This window comes from Synchiropus splendidus, chromosome 5 (assembly GCF_027744825.2).
Source record: "Synchiropus splendidus isolate RoL2022-P1 chromosome 5, RoL_Sspl_1.0, whole genome shotgun sequence".
Classification (NCBI taxonomy): Eukaryota; Metazoa; Chordata; class Actinopteri; order Syngnathiformes; family Callionymidae; genus Synchiropus; species Synchiropus splendidus.
The window spans coordinates 12,674,834-12,690,540 of NC_071338.1; the positions used below are offsets into that span (position 1 = coordinate 12,674,834).

General features: G+C 40.8%; 1 protein-coding gene across 3 annotated transcripts in view; it reads left to right on the forward strand.

Annotated features, from left to right (window-relative positions):
* Positions 1–15,707, forward strand: part of tspan4a (tetraspanin 4a) — a 168,438-nt gene that overhangs the window by 125,551 nt on the left and 27,180 nt on the right. For all 3 annotated transcript variants that reach the window (XM_053865806.1, XM_053865807.1, XM_053865805.1), the window contains one exon: positions 1,476–1,550. In XM_053865806.1, coding sequence (XP_053721781.1) covers positions 1,476–1,550 — 75 coding nt within the window. The remainder of the gene's footprint in view (positions 1–1,475; positions 1,551–15,707) is intronic.

Below are 15,707 nucleotides of genomic sequence, written 5' to 3' on the forward strand. Positions count from 1 at the left end.
ATATTTCATGAGGAACCGCCGGGATTCTGTGATGTAATTATGCTCTGACATTCAGACGTTCTGCAGTAAACTGAAAACAAGCAGGTTAAATTGGCCTGTCAACTTTATATCAGTGCACTTGTGAAGAAGACTATATCACATACAAATCCCACACAAAAGAAAAAGAAAGTGATCGCAGGCTGCAAGGAATATTGTTCAACTACCGCAGGGTGGCTGTTCTCTCCCTTAGAGATTTGAATGGCTGCCTATTTGCATCAAGACAAGCCAGTTGAGGCGTCTCTATAATCCCCCAGCAGAACTGGAGGTCTCTGTGATGGTGAAGTCTGGGCTTCTTTGCCCTGGTGGAAGCTGTGTAAAATGGACAGATGGCTGAAATGACTTTACATGACTCATCAAAACAATAACGGAAGTGACAGTCCTTTTTATGTAGGTTTGAGTGAAAGTCACTCACAATTGCTGTGGTTTAATAGGGAATGCAAATACAGTAAACATGCATTCCGGCAGTGGGATGAGCAGAAACCAAACACAAGATGGGGCTACAAAAAAGGGCCAGACACAGAGCCCGAGCAAGTCAGCAGCCAGTCTGCAGTCTGAAGGGCGAATTCCTCCCCCGGTCCCACTATGCTTAACCCTCAACCTCAGCACTCGCACCCAAGTGTTAGGTGTGACTTAAAAAGGGGACACCGCTAAAATGCTGATACAGTATGTCCCGTGACTGTGGGGGGCAGCACTGCGCAAAAGTCTGTCATTTCAGATGAAGAAAACAATATTGTAAAATGAAAGTAAATGTCATGCAACAGAGAGGTAAATAATCCATTAAAGGGCCTAAAATAATACAGTGGTTTTCGTAATATTTTTTATCACAATTAACAAAGGAAAAGGAGAAATTCAGACCCCTTACTTCTCTGTTTTGGACGGCATTTTTGATTGATTTATTTAACTTTGTGAGAATCAGGACAAATTCTAGAGGTTGAGGGTGAAAGAAGTCATTGGAATTCACTCAAACGCCACACCATTATTAGGAATAACGGCATTTGTTGACTCAAGTTTAACAAGACAAATATCTTTGACACAGCAGCTCCACACTAGCACAGAATGTGACTGGAAAATCAGACAGCAACCCCACATAAGCCCTTTCTACATGAACTTGAGATATTTTTCAGGTTTTAAGGACATACTGTAAATCACAGTCTGTGACTATTGGGATTATCAATGCAGTAAAGCGACTGAATTTTGACTTGGTTGTGTTGGCAAATGATAATTATTCATTTATAATCTTCCCCTTGACAGATTTTGTTAATCCTGCAGTGACTTCTCTTTCTTTCTGCGGTCTCCACTGGTGTTGCCAGCAGAATAGCTCGGGTTTTCAGGCAGGCAGGTGTAAAGCATTTGCACGTACTCGTACGTGATGCAGCGCATCCAAGTGACAAATAGTAATAAGCTACTTTAATGTCTCTCACTTCTCTTCCCCTCAGTTCTTCATCCTGCTCCTGCTCATCTTCTTCTTGGAGTTCCTGTCCATCCTGCTGTTCTTCGTCTATCAGGAGGAGGTAAGGTGTTTCGATGGTTCACATTCACATTTCCCCATGCGTTTCTTTGAAGACCCAATGAAGACGTCTGCTTCATTTCTTTGAAGAAGACAGTATCTTTGTGTGTCATCAGTTTCATTCCCCTTCGATGTCCTGCAAACCGCTGATGCCTTCAGATAAGTGAAGAAGTGTACAAAGGAGCCACATAGCACATTCAGGAGATATGCTGACAGAATAAATGGAGTTATTTGAATGTCTGTCGGCTCGCGCTGACACACACTTCAAGCAGGTGTCTCTTGTCAAGTGCCAAGACAAAAAACAAGTTGGTCATAATTGTCATTTTTGGGTTCATAAATCTCTCTTCAAGTCAGCTCATTTCTGTTGGCTGGAATCCACAAAAAACTAGAGAAGCCATGCTAAAAAATGACTTGGATGAACCAGCCCTTTTCTAATGTGAATTTGTAATCCCCTCACTACTCCACCAAGGGTTTTATAAATGAATAGAATTGTTATGTCCAAATCCTTTTCACGCCTTTCATCCAACAAAAAGAAAGAAATTAGGATTTAGGGGGATGAATTTTGGATGTGTTTCAATGCTTTAACAATTCTTACATAATTGTTTAAAGCCAGCAAATCCCCGAACATTAACAATGGTTTGTTGGCAGCGGCTGTCATCCCAGCGCAGCCATCACAACACAGAATAACAAACATTTTCGCCAACAATGGGTATCAGTCAGACTCTGGGAGATTAGCGGACTGAGATGGGTGTTGAGGGAAAGACATCATTCTTAACAAGTCTGAATGTCATGAGAAGAATAGGCGGTGCAGCAGAATTCAGCAGACAAGCGGCATGCAGGGAGAAACAAAAGGAGACATAAATGGGCTATAAAAACATGGAGACAGGGCAGTAAAAATACAGATAAAGCCAACGTGTGGGGTGTTGAGATGTTCTCAGGAGTCTCTGCATATTTACTATGTGTTTTGGCCTCTCAGATTTAATGCAGTCTGTTGGCACGTCAGTGTCAATAACCAAGACAGCGCTTGAATAAGATCTAAAGGAGGAAATGGTGGACTTTGACTGATGTGAGCAAATGCACCATCGAAAAAAAATGTGTATTGCCAGGTGTCGAAGCAGGTGCGGAGGTTTGTGTCGCTCACCGATATCCTGCCGATATTGTTGTCAACCAAATTTATATTATCCTTATAAGTAGCTGTATCACAAATCATGGCAGGAGTTTGAAGTTCTTTCATTACGTGGTTGACGATTCATTTTAAGGTTTGCAGTTGAATGAGACAGAAAATAGAGATTTGATCACAGCACTTTTAGCCCACAATGCCCGGAGAGTCGCGTGGAATTGATGTCTCTCCCAGCTTCAAAGGGCAGGTCGCCACTCCACATTCCCCATAGACGGACACTAGCTACTGTGCTGCACATGCTTAACAGTATTCACAAAAACTGAATTTGTACCATCATGACAGAATTTTGAATAGCGTTTGAGGGGAAAATTTAGCCCTTTGGTCGGGCAATGTGCTACCAAGAAAGAAGTCCAGGAATCAGAGTGCTGGGAGCATCGTTCATGACCTGGATCTTGAACAAACCGGTGCTACATTCAGACTCATGGTGTTTCCATCCACCTATTCTTATTCACATTTTCACAAAAATAAATTAAAATTAAAGGTAATGGAAACACGGACAAGAGCTGCTGTTTCAGAATAGTGGAGAGTGGAATGATGATAGTTAACACACATTATGTTGGATTACTGTTTTTTAGTGAGTCCAAAAAAGTGTCCTTAACATCCCTGAATAATGCTCACGGGATAAACATGTTACAGTGTTTACATTTGCAATTGATAAACCCTTCACTAACAGACGGTTTTTAATTTCATAAATTCAATACTTGATTCTCACTTTCATGTGGTGAACATTGTTGTCACTACAAACTGTGTGAGTGTCCACACTTACACTTGAAACTGTGTTTTCTGTTGATGCCGCTTCAGAGCTGAATGACATAATGAGGCTGCAGCTCTGTTCCTAATTTTGTGGGGCTGTTTTTGCACCAGAATCTTTTAGCAACGCTTTGTGGCTATTGTGTAATATGTATTTCAGACGTCCCTTTTTGGGAAGTGTTTCGCGTTTTCGACAGCGGTGGTTTGTCTGTCTGTTTGTGTTGATATTTCAGACATTAAGGACAGAGTTTTTCGGGGCACGTCAGAAATGGAATAAGGAACAAGTGGTTGGATTTGGGGTCTGATCCATGTGTTTGTTTGGATTTCCAAATTTCCACTTGTTTTCATTTTGCCACATGACTGGCACCGGTTTCAAACCAGCATGTTTTTTTTTGTGTGACTTCGGTGACAAAATGTGTTGTGAATGTTCATTTGACTTTGACTACTCATCGAAAAGCGCGATACTCTTATTTTACATGTTATTCGACTTAAACATTAAAAATGTGAAATTTTTAAAAAGCGAATCAACACATAAAACACCCTTGTTTAAAATTCTAATGGAGAGAACACATTAAATAAGTATGCAAAGTTATCCCTTTTAAACAATTTATAATGTGAGCAGAATGTATGAGACGGTTGAATCAAACAATCACAGAAAACCCAAGACCATTTGAACCATTCCAGGTTGAACTAGCTCTGTGGGAGGTGTTGTTAACAGACAGCCAAGCTAGTCCAGAGGCTGAGGAAATCTCAAGACAGGAAGCAAGGCTCTGCTGACAAGGACTTCAAAAGTGTCAGAATGTGCTTATCACATCACGTCAACTGAAGAGGCACAAAGTATCACATAAACTGGAGGACCACGTGCGCTGTGATCAGGCCAAGAAACTCAGATGAAAGGTGCGTCACGCTTAGTCAGAAATCTCCAGCAGCGCCATTGGAACTGGCAAAGCCACTGGGACTCACTTCAACCGTCCAGAATCTGATTTTCATTGAAGAGTCAAAACTGCTGGCCTGATTGAGGAAGAAGAATAAAAAAAAGCATGGAAAAGCGAAACTGCTGTGGTGTCAAATTCTGGCTGCGTTAAAGCGCTAAACCTTTTCTAGACAGCACATTAGGACTGTGATGCCTCGGATTTCTGATCAATGCTAGGAAATGCCACCGTTTTTCAAGCCTTCAACTGACCTCATTTCCCGCAGATGTGCAAAGACACGTTTTTGCACTGGTCTTGTGCATTACGACCAGTGAAGGACAGAGCCATAGTTAGATAAACTATTGCACATAATCATGGCTGAAGGGACCTTGGTTTTATTTCTGTCACAAAAGAGGAAAAAAAAAGCAAGTTAAAGGGAAAACTGGAAGAAACATGAATAAAAGGTATATTCTTGAACAAGCTGAGGCCATCACTGACAGCAGGTTACATCCAGCGAGTAGCTCCATAAAGCTGCAGAGTCCCTCATGTTCTGCCAGTTTACATGCAGTGCTGAGACAATCGAGAAGGAAGGAAGTTCGAGATCCAAAGTTCCAAAACACAGCTGATATCAGGTTTGTTATGCGTTCACCACAGGCGTCGGCTAAGACCGAGGAACACACATTCTGCACACCAGGTTAGACACACGACCATCCATTTTACAGAAGGTTATTTGACATCATTGGACCGTGACTATGTTTGTGCGTAGCTGAGGCTCGTGCAGCCGCACGTCACACAGTCCAATCATTTTCAAGCGACTCGGTTACATGCTAGCTTTGTTGTAGTCCAACTTAGAGAAATTCCAACTTCTAAGCTGTTTACATGCATTTTAAAAGTTTGAAGAAACGCGGTAATTTGGTTTTCTGAGCCGCCATGTGTACGTGCTCACAGTGGTGATGCGTCAGCTAAACTTTGCAATCAAATTGTTCAAAAACATTTGATGTCCAACATTAAATTTGAAGATGTGAGCACTTTTTTTTCAGTCATTTATTTATTTTTTGTGCAATAAAGGGGGTGAGTTATACACACATTGGGCGCCCCCTTGAGGAAATTCGCACCAGCTCTTAGTGACAGATCAGCTTCGCCTCGCGGATCCTAAACATAAATCACCTACGATTTCCCACATTTATGCTGCATTATTCATGTTCAGAGACAAAGAACTGTATCCAAGGCTGCTTCTTTGTATATTTAGTAAATAACGGCCTTCTTTGATACACTTCCGTCGTCTCTGCATTATAGCTGCCGCCGTAGCCCTCGGTGCTGCGTCCGCTTTCATCTGAGCTCCAACAGCCGCTGTGTGATCTGTAATAGTCCGAGGTCTCGAGTTGTAATCACAGCGCTGGAGCCCAGTGAGTAAATCTGCCGTTTCTTTTCGGCTGTCGTGTTTCTTTTTTCCCCTTAATGACTGTTGGCTTTCGTCATGACTCACCTGTCTGTGTCCGCCTGGTGTTTTGTGCTGTGCATTAATCAGCCACTGAATAATTCATTTCTGGCGACCCAGGGAGAGATTAAACAAAACATTAAAGTGAGGGAGGAGTCCAAGTCTTTGACACAGCACAGACGGAGCGTGAACTTCTTAAGGATGGTTCGGAACGCTTTATTTGGAGTCACCTGCATTGGCATTAGTGCAGATGGATGAGGAGTTGCGTGGTGATGAGTGTGCAAACATGAGGTTCCTGTGGCCGTGATTGTTAGTTTCACAGGTGCAGGATTACAAACAACGGTCCAGTCGAGCTTTAATGAAATTGACATATTGAATCCTCAATAGCATCTTAAGCTCATCTGAAACTGGGTGGAAGGGACCGACTTCTAGGGCTACAAGAAGTGTCTGCTGTAGCTAGAATCGGTTTCAGCCACCGACCCAGTGAAGGGAGTAAGATGAAGAAAAGGACTGAGTGACTTTATATCTGACTATTCATAGCTCCGCTCAGTTTAATTTACTGGCGAGTCACGAAGGACAGGCATGGCCTCGTGATAATTCTGATGCTTTTATGAAGCACAAGCACAAAGCTGTGAAGTGATCATGAAAAAAGAATGTCGTAACACATTTGTTGACACAGGCAGAGCCGAGCCACGCTGGCCAGCGAGGGAGAGATTAGCACTCAGCATGGCCATTTTGTCCATTAAGGCCAGTTGTCTCTCTTTATCTGGCAGTAATTGTGTCTGTGTTGACTGCTAACGGTACAATTTCAGAGGACTGTTTCATCCAGGCCAAAACTGCTGCAAACTCATGATTTCAGTCTGTTGTTGACAGGCCATTGGTTGATCAGAAAAATCTGTCCAGCCTGGGAAGTTAGGCATCTTTCTTTGGAAATCCTCCAAAAGTTTGGTAACTTTGAGCAGAGAAGAAGTTGTTACAGATATGTTGAATAAATAAGATACACATCATTTCATATGTTCATAGGTTTGGTGGCATTCTTATCCTCAGTGGCTCAAGTGAATACAACTAGTCGTAGTAAATTAATTTCACAGTGTTCTGCTGTTCTGTTTAAAACTATATATGATGACATGGCGATGAGTGAGAAAGTGAGTGAGTAACTGGAGCGACTGGATGAACAATATCAGACAAGCGATGACAGATTGTTTATCGACTCTGGAATTCCTATAGACAGATTCCAAATTTATTTTCTTGTTTTACTGATAGTGGGACACGCTGTTTTGCAATTTCGATCCTGTCACAATGTTTCTCAGATAAAAACGCCGGTTGCTTGGCCACACCTCTCCTCCCTGACAGCCAGAGGTCGCCGTGTTCTGTCTGACTGATGACGGTGAAGACTGGAAAATGTGGCAGTTGAAATTATAGCAACTGCACTGTACTGTCACAAGAGTGAGCTCACGTTAATTTACTAAATGGAGTATTCTACCAAATAATTTTTGGACTAATCCAATATATAACATTATAGTCGTTATAATATGGATACACAACAAAAATATAACTTATATCTCTTATTAATGAATGACAGTTTTTCTTTGTCTTTTTTTGCAACAAAACAACGCAAAACAAAACAATTACGGCAAAAACAAATCTGATTTCTTTTATTATTTTTGCTGTCAAGTACTCAAGTACTATTGAGTAAATGTTTCAGCCATAAACCAAACTATCAGACAGTCTGTTTATAGCATTAGCATTAGCCAACATACACTACTTTTTTGCATGGTTGTTCAGAGTGCGCTTTTTTTCTGCATTTGAGTCAACATGTTCTTAGTTTCTCGTTAGGTATATCGATATATTAGTTTGTATCTCATGAAAAAAAAAATGGCAGTTTGAAAACATCTTTGAACAAAATTGAGAATAATGGTGCTTAAACACGATAGTAAAAGAACTGTGATCGCCCAGCTCTAGTCTGGACTCAGTTCTCCATCTCAACTTAAGTGTTTCATGTAAGAACCATACTTAAGAACAGTTGTTGGGATCGTAGAAGGCAAGGCCCATCATCACAGTGCAGTGCAACCTCAATTCATCCTACATCTGCTGTGGATCTTAATTCTACGTGAAGACGACACAGCTGCTCACCACGCTGCTTTGTTCACTGGGTGAATAGTGGATGGATTCATCTGCTTGCTGGAAGCCGACAGGACAATAATCAGTGTACGTGGTCCCCAGCTGTGTGTATCCGCGCCTCCGCCCTGTTTTTCTCCAGCATCCATGCGGATCAATCTATAGCATGTAAGGAGTAATCACACTGCAAATAACATATTTTCCTTCCCATTCATGACTGTGCAAGTGAACGGTTGCTATCTGTTTGTATACTGCTCCTGGGTCAATGATTTGTTTGCTGTATCATATGAATACCATTCATACCATGAATAAAATTTACCCGACAAGTTTAGAAAGCTTGCGTTCTCTCTAGAACAGGGGTTCTGAACCTTTTTGATCTTGGGGCCCACCTTTCCCAGAACAAATGGGCCCGGGGCCCACTCAAGTTATAGAACTGATTCATGACTCTTTCACATAAACAAAACAAAACAAAACCTTGTGAAATGACATGAAACCATGTGATCATGGCAAGGATATTTATTTGTCATCGAAAAGTCCAACCAGCAGCAGAACCAGGTGCAAGTCATGTGCATCAAATTTACTAAAGAAAAAAAAAATGCACTTGATGCAAACTGTTGAGAAAATTGGAAAAACCAAATAAAATTCTGTATTAAAACTGTAATAAAACAATACCTAAATATCCTAAAATAAAAACAATATATGTTATTTAAACTCCAAATAAGATATAAGTGAAGCGTAAATGAAAGTATCACCATAAAATGCTCTAATAATTTTTCAAAACTGCTTCAACAGGTGCCTTCATGAACAGTTATTACTTTTTTTTTTTACAGTTTTACGATTACTATTATTAGACACGGTGACCTTTGTCATGAAGGATGTTTATTCATTCGTGTTTGAAAGATTCATAAAATTTGGTGAAGGTCAACCCCTACTTTTGCACTGTGCTGGGGAGATATCTTTATAATCTGCAGAATTGCTCTTGGTGAGGTGGTGATGTTGATGCCGTCATGTTTTTTTCAGATGAACAGTGAGAGAAATGTATCCTTGTGCTTTTTGTAATTATGTGGAGACATAAATAGATATAGAAAACACATGCAACATAAGCATAATGAATTGTCAGATACCATTATGACTACTATTCTTCCATCGCTGTGATGTAAAGAGTGAAGAATGTGCAGCAGAGGTGGCAGCCTGACAAACGTGCTGCTGCCATAAGAAAGCGCTGGTTCCCGATGAAAGAGAGCAATAGTAAACTCCAAAGAGACATTTGATAGTACTTGCAATCATCAGCTTGAATTGCCTGTATACCAAACATCCTTTGTTAGTTGCTGCTGTGAGACAAACTCAGTCCCCAGTGACACATTCACGCGAGTCAGGTCAACTGCACATCAGAGTGATGAAACAAAGGAAGTCAGTCAACTGTTTATATTTGCACTCACCGTGCTCTCACAAAGACAGTTTTAAAAGTCGGCTAATATGAGCTGCATCGACACTTCCTGCTCGGTGGCACAAGAACATGGTGTGGAGTGAGAGGGGTCTATAATTCATGTCAATGTTGAACATGCTGAGACGTGTTTTGGCCTTTTGATCAGGAACACGCATCATTCATTGTCTCAGTTTTGTGCTATACATTGTTGTACACCTGTCCTGCAGTTTAACTCAGTTTATCCTGCCACACCTGTTCTGCCGGTGACATTGACAATGACTCTTAAAGTGGCATCCATTTAAATATGTTGTTTTTCCTACAATGTTTTGCACATTTTCCCTAAAGAAAAATGTTTTTCTCTTTGCAAACAGTACTTTTCATGTCAACACTAGATTGTTTATGTGTTGAGTTGTCTGCACCCATGTCAAAAACACTGTCGCCGTAGCTGCAGTGTTTTGCTCAACTCGTCACAAAATGCTTGCCAGGAATGTTCTCAACTTTACATTTAGGGCCACTCCCAACATGGGGCATACAGATGCGACCCAACCCTCTGATGACTGGATAACCAATTCAACATCCCATCACCCAGTGCACAAGCCATACATCGTTATTACCAAAGAAAAAACACATGCACAAATTGGACAATTGCATTGAGATGCATTCTCAAATGGTCAAGACAAGTATTGATGTCACAGAAATGCACATACTGTCATTCATGACCTGTTTGTAGATTGTAGGAAGAAAGCAATGGGGCTATGGAAAGTGAAGTCTGACGCACCTGAAACAGTTGGTGAACTTGTCAGAAACTTTGTTCACAGTTGCTTGTCAGTAACATAAACTTGAACCTCAAACTCAACTGTATAGCCAGGTTTTAAAGTACATTCTGTGGGAAAAGACAAATGCCAGTTGTTCGTGAGACAAAATAATTTTTATTGTTGGAATCTGCATTCTCCTAACCTTTTTTGTATGTGACAATTCCAAAATGCTTTGGAACTACACATTCCAATTATCGGTTTTAACAGTGCATCATGGACAGGAGATGGCATCACTTAAACCCTTGCAAAAACATCTTCATATTTATTCATATTAAATTCACAGTAGCAAGGGGAATCGCAGAAACTCCTACATTCCTGTCACAGGTCAAATGTTCTGTCAGGGTGTTTACAGACATAAATTGGAACACCTGCTCCAGCTGAAATTCAGATATTGCTCACAGTTTTAAACCAAAGGTCTGAACACGTGCATCTGATACCTGACCGTTTTATTTTCAATTTGTTTTGGTTTAGAAATGAAGCAAATGTTTTAAGAAGCAGCCTCACAGCCTGATTAGTATTCAACAGAATGGGAACATCAAAAATATTTTTTTAAACCAACCTCCTACATAATTTGTTATGATGTATTTGCTTGTTTCTGTAGTTTGTGTTTTTATTAAGCTTAAGTTACAATAGAAGTGAAAAATTGAAATCAAACATAGTTGAATGTGGATGGTAGATCTGCTACCTTAGGTGGTCCAAAACAGGCCTATGAATAGCTTGAATATAATGTTCATAACAATTTTAACATCAATTTAAAAACTTTTTTGACAGTAAATCTCTGGGCATCAATGACTCAAATGGAGTAGAAATGATGACACCCTTGTTTAAAAAATAATAGGGAAGGAGGTGGGGAAATATGACACGAGTCTTCGATAATGTGAATGTATTTTTAATAATGGCTTGTCATAGATGGAAATGACAGCTTTTTTGGTAGAATTGCTTTTCTATTTCTAGTTTTCAACTCTTCTGCAGTAGTCAGTGTTTGAACCTTATATATTTATTCAAGTTTAAAATTCAGGAAGGCAGCCTCCGAAGTAACCCAAAAGGAAAACGAATTCCTTCCTCTGACTTTAACCGTAGAAATATTTGGGGGGGGTTTCAGAATTTCTTTGTGAATGGAATCAGCAGAATTCAGTAATGTTATTCCAATTTTATATCCAAGAGGATGTAAAGCCTTGTACTTTGTCTGTGACTCCGGGCATGTTCTCTGTGTGTCTCAGCCTCCATCACCATAGTAACTGCTGGGTAGCTATGTAACTGCTGCGGGGGGACCAGCATTTTCCAGTGAATGCACAAACTTCCCACTGCTGAGACTTAAACACAGACCGGTAGTTGAATGTTGATATACTGATGCTTGGGGGACGGTCGCACTCACTGGATCGCCCCATTTTGCCTGCTTTAGAGTTGATAAAACAGCCCAGTGACATTGCTGGGAGCTACTTCAAACAGCTCACAGATCTCCCACGCATCTGAAACGGCCACCATTTGTTTCACTTTGTTGGTTTTTAGGGGGATGAAACAGCCCGGCGTGGCTTACTTCAGTGATCCGGACAGACTCAGGGTGTCAAAGTGAATAGAAATAAGGCTGACTCAATGGTTCTGAATCGACAAGTGATGCATGGCTCCTTTATTAAATCCCTTTCAGTCTGGACTTTTTAACTTCATCATCACCTCAGGAGAGAGCAGGTTTATGACAGACAAATAGATGGAGAGGACTGTAAAAAAAAAAAATACCCTTTTCCCCCTTTGGACTGCTGTCAGTACACTTTCTGAAAGAGACGTTGAGCTGGTGGATCTGTGAGCATTTGTTGGAGGAGATGTCGATGTAAAAATAAAGTCAAACAAGGTTCATTCCACAACAAACTCTCAATCTCCCCAAGGTATAGAATCAACAAAATATATAAATATTCCAGGCCAGTAGCAGCAAGATGACTCAAATGAATGAGCACATGTCAGGGTTGTTAGTTCAACCCCTGAAGCGAACGTAAAAGCTGCTGTCAAAAGCAATGCTCAGTTAAAGAGCCATTGGAGAGTTTTATTTTCTTCATATTTATTCATGTTAAATTCACAGTAGCAAGGGGAATCGCAGAAACTCCTACATTCCTGTCACAGGTCAAATGTTCTGTCAGGGTGTTTACAGACATAAATTGGAACACCTGCTCCAGCTGAAATTCAGATATTGCTCACAGTTTTAAACCAAAGGTCTGAACATGTGCATCTGATTACTGACCGTTTTATTTTCAATTTGTCTTGGTTTGGAAATGAAGCAAATGTTTTAAGAGGCAGCCTTAGAGCCTGTTTAGTATTCAACAGAATGGGAATATCAAAAATATTTTTTTAAACCTACAACCTTCTTGCCGTTGATGCTATCTGGTTGCTTTTTTTAAATCTTTTTTTTTTTCAGAATATTGGTAATAAGTTTAACTTTCTTCTGACACCAATGAAAGGAGACAATTTCATTTGAGTTCCATCCTGATTCATCTGCAGTGTTTGAAAAGACCACTTATCATCAGTCTTGTATTTAGTGGCTCTCTAAGCACTGATCACTTTAAAAACATCAGCTTTGAATGGATGTGGTTTTGGAGCCAAGCAGGCGAGCAGGAACTCAGAGAGTGGCATCGGAATTTGCAGGCGCCGTGTCCTCGATTCTGTCACATCACACTTGTTCTTTGATGTCAGTTATGAGGTCAGTGCAGCCGGAGCTGCTCAGCAGTTGACAGCCAAGTGACACCATGTCAGACCACAGATGTGTGAGTCATTCTCTGCCTTGTTTGGTGTTATGTGATGAGTCAAGTTGAGGTGATGCTGCTGTGAAAGGAAAACCATGTTGGTGAAATCACAAATCACTTGAATTAGAAACAACACTGATTGTTATCAGTCTGACACCAATAGAGTTAGAACAAGGCTTCAATTAAATATCAGCATTCAGCTGTGTTTCAAGTCAGTTTTATTCTATGTTAAAACACCAACCACATTTTTTACCTCCTACTCTTTTGTCTTGAAGTTAATTCATAAAAAACACGCTTCAAATAAAACAAAATTTCTCTGAAGCACCTCATTAGTCTGTGCTCTGTAATGCACCATTTTCTCCATCACATTCTGCAGAGAATACATTTTATTTTATCTCTCTTTGAAAGGCGCTGCGTGATCATGTCTTCTTCAGTTTTTTGTTGGCATAGTAACAAAAAGTTCACTTTAATCAAGGGAGTAAGTGAAAGATTAATGACTATGAAGGTATTACAAATGAACATTATATTTGTGGAAGGATACCATAGGACATCCTCACTCCCAAAATATAGACTATTCTCAAATGGGCTGTGATGCACTTGCGTGTTGACTGTTTGACTGAAGCAGATGCCGGGCGTTTTCTCAGGCCGTGGGGAAGATGAAGGTTGGGGTCGGGCTCCATTTGAAGGTCACGTGGGAGGGGAAACACTGAAACATCTATGTGCAGCGCAGACTTCTGCATCAACACTGGACACAAAAATTCGCCTGGAAAATAGTGGCCATTTGATGCCCTTGGGGTGAGAATTCCAATCACAGTCACATAATGCATTTCACAAAAGGAAGCATCTCAAGAATTGAACACAAGTGATTTAGTGTGATGTCAGCCACAGGTGGCTGCCCAGACACCTACTGTCGTTGCCCTCTGTGCTTAAATGCTAACGTAATATATATATTATTTTTTTTATTTTTTATTTTATTTTAGTTTAACAGTGTTGCTCAAATCTGGTGATTTGTCTTTCACAATTATACTGGACCGCCATGGAACAAGGTCCTCTTGAAATAATGAGTACAAATGAGAATTAAAAAAAAAAAAAAAAACAGATAAAGGAAAAAAAAACTGAAGTCAACTGAGGAAGGAATTAGGGATGAGAGTGCCGCAAAGCACACAGACCATATAGGATGATCCTGACTAGTCAAGTTCAAAGGTGATCCCTACTTCTTTACACTGACTCGACGACTGAATAATGTGGCGTCCAAATTATCCCACCGTCTAAGTTACCTTGCTTCAATGAGAAAAATTCATGTGGAAGACTTCTGGCCATCATCATAACCTTGATCACGCTCATAGCTCAGGATGCACGGATGGCCTTTGTACAGTCAATTGTTGGTGTGCTTTGAGGCACTGCCATCTGTAATTCATTCTCCTGTTGTTTGTTTTTTATACGTCAATGAACGTATGAACCCACGAAGAATTTTATATCTCTGAAAACCGAAAAGAAATCTATACATTAATCGAAAATATGCAGTGAATCTCTCGTAAGACTGGCCTCTGCAGCTGAGTGGCGCGAACACAAGTATGAAAAGACCAGGGAAGACACCCGAGAGTTGACAGCTACAAGTCCCATTCAATCCTCGAGTATAGGCTGTCACAATGTTTGGCTGCTTGTGATACGATAGAGCTGCATATCCGCCCGAATATTTTCAAGGTTGGAAAATCTTTCATTTCAACCAGACTGGAGAGGTGTAATTAGATAAGAGCAAGCCTGGATACTCACATCAGTGCAGGCTGATAGCAGGAGGAGATTGCAGATGGTTATCAAGTTGACACATTTTCAGGGAGACAAATGAAAGTTATGGCGATGCAGATAAGCCGGGGATGAGTGGGGAGAGCAAAGGTGGGATGCCTACTGTTTGGAATGCATGCTACATTTTTGTAGAGTAAGATCTCATCACCCAGCAGAGATTTGTTTCATTCATTGATTTCCCCGCAGCGACTTGGTATCAGAGCTGCATGATGTGCTGGTTAGGGCCAGTCTGTCACGGTGTACCTGTAGACAGACAACCGATTGAGTCACCATTTAACCTGTGCATGGGTTTGGATAGTAGGAGGAAAGCAGAAGGGTGGGGGAGTCATCCGGCAAAAACTGCTTCTGTAATGTCAGGGTCTTCTACAGTATGTTGAAATGTTATCTATGTATCTTTATAGTCATCTTAATACCTCCTGAACCTCGACCTCAACGTTGACACATGAAAAGAGTGCATCTGCAACATTTTCTCACTCTGCAGCAACAAGTAAATGACTGGAAATACTGGATTCTTGAAGACTGTAAAAAGATGAAAATTGAAAAGGTGTTTCAAAAGGACGGCGCACTGCGAAAGCAAAGGAGCCAGAGGGGATTGCAGACGACACATTCTACAGTATATAAGGTGCAATGCATATGTAATACGTCCTTGGAGGAAGAAAACTCCATAAAGGGTTTATTTATTGCATAATGAAATGGATTTAGGTGAGTGTTAGTCAGAAGGACTCAACAAATTGTTCCATTAGCAGCATAAAAAATGAAACCAAAACGAAACGTATACTCAAACATTTCTCCCTATAAAAAGACTGGTTTCTTCTTCTTCTTTCTCTTTGGGCTTCTCCCTTCAGAGGTGGCCACAGCGGATCATCCTCCTGCATCTCACCCTGTCCTCTGCTTCCTCTTCTGTCAAACCTACAAACCTCATGTCCTCCTTCACCACCTCCATCAATCTCCTCTTTGGCCTTCCTCTCCACCTTCTGCCTGGCAGTTCCAA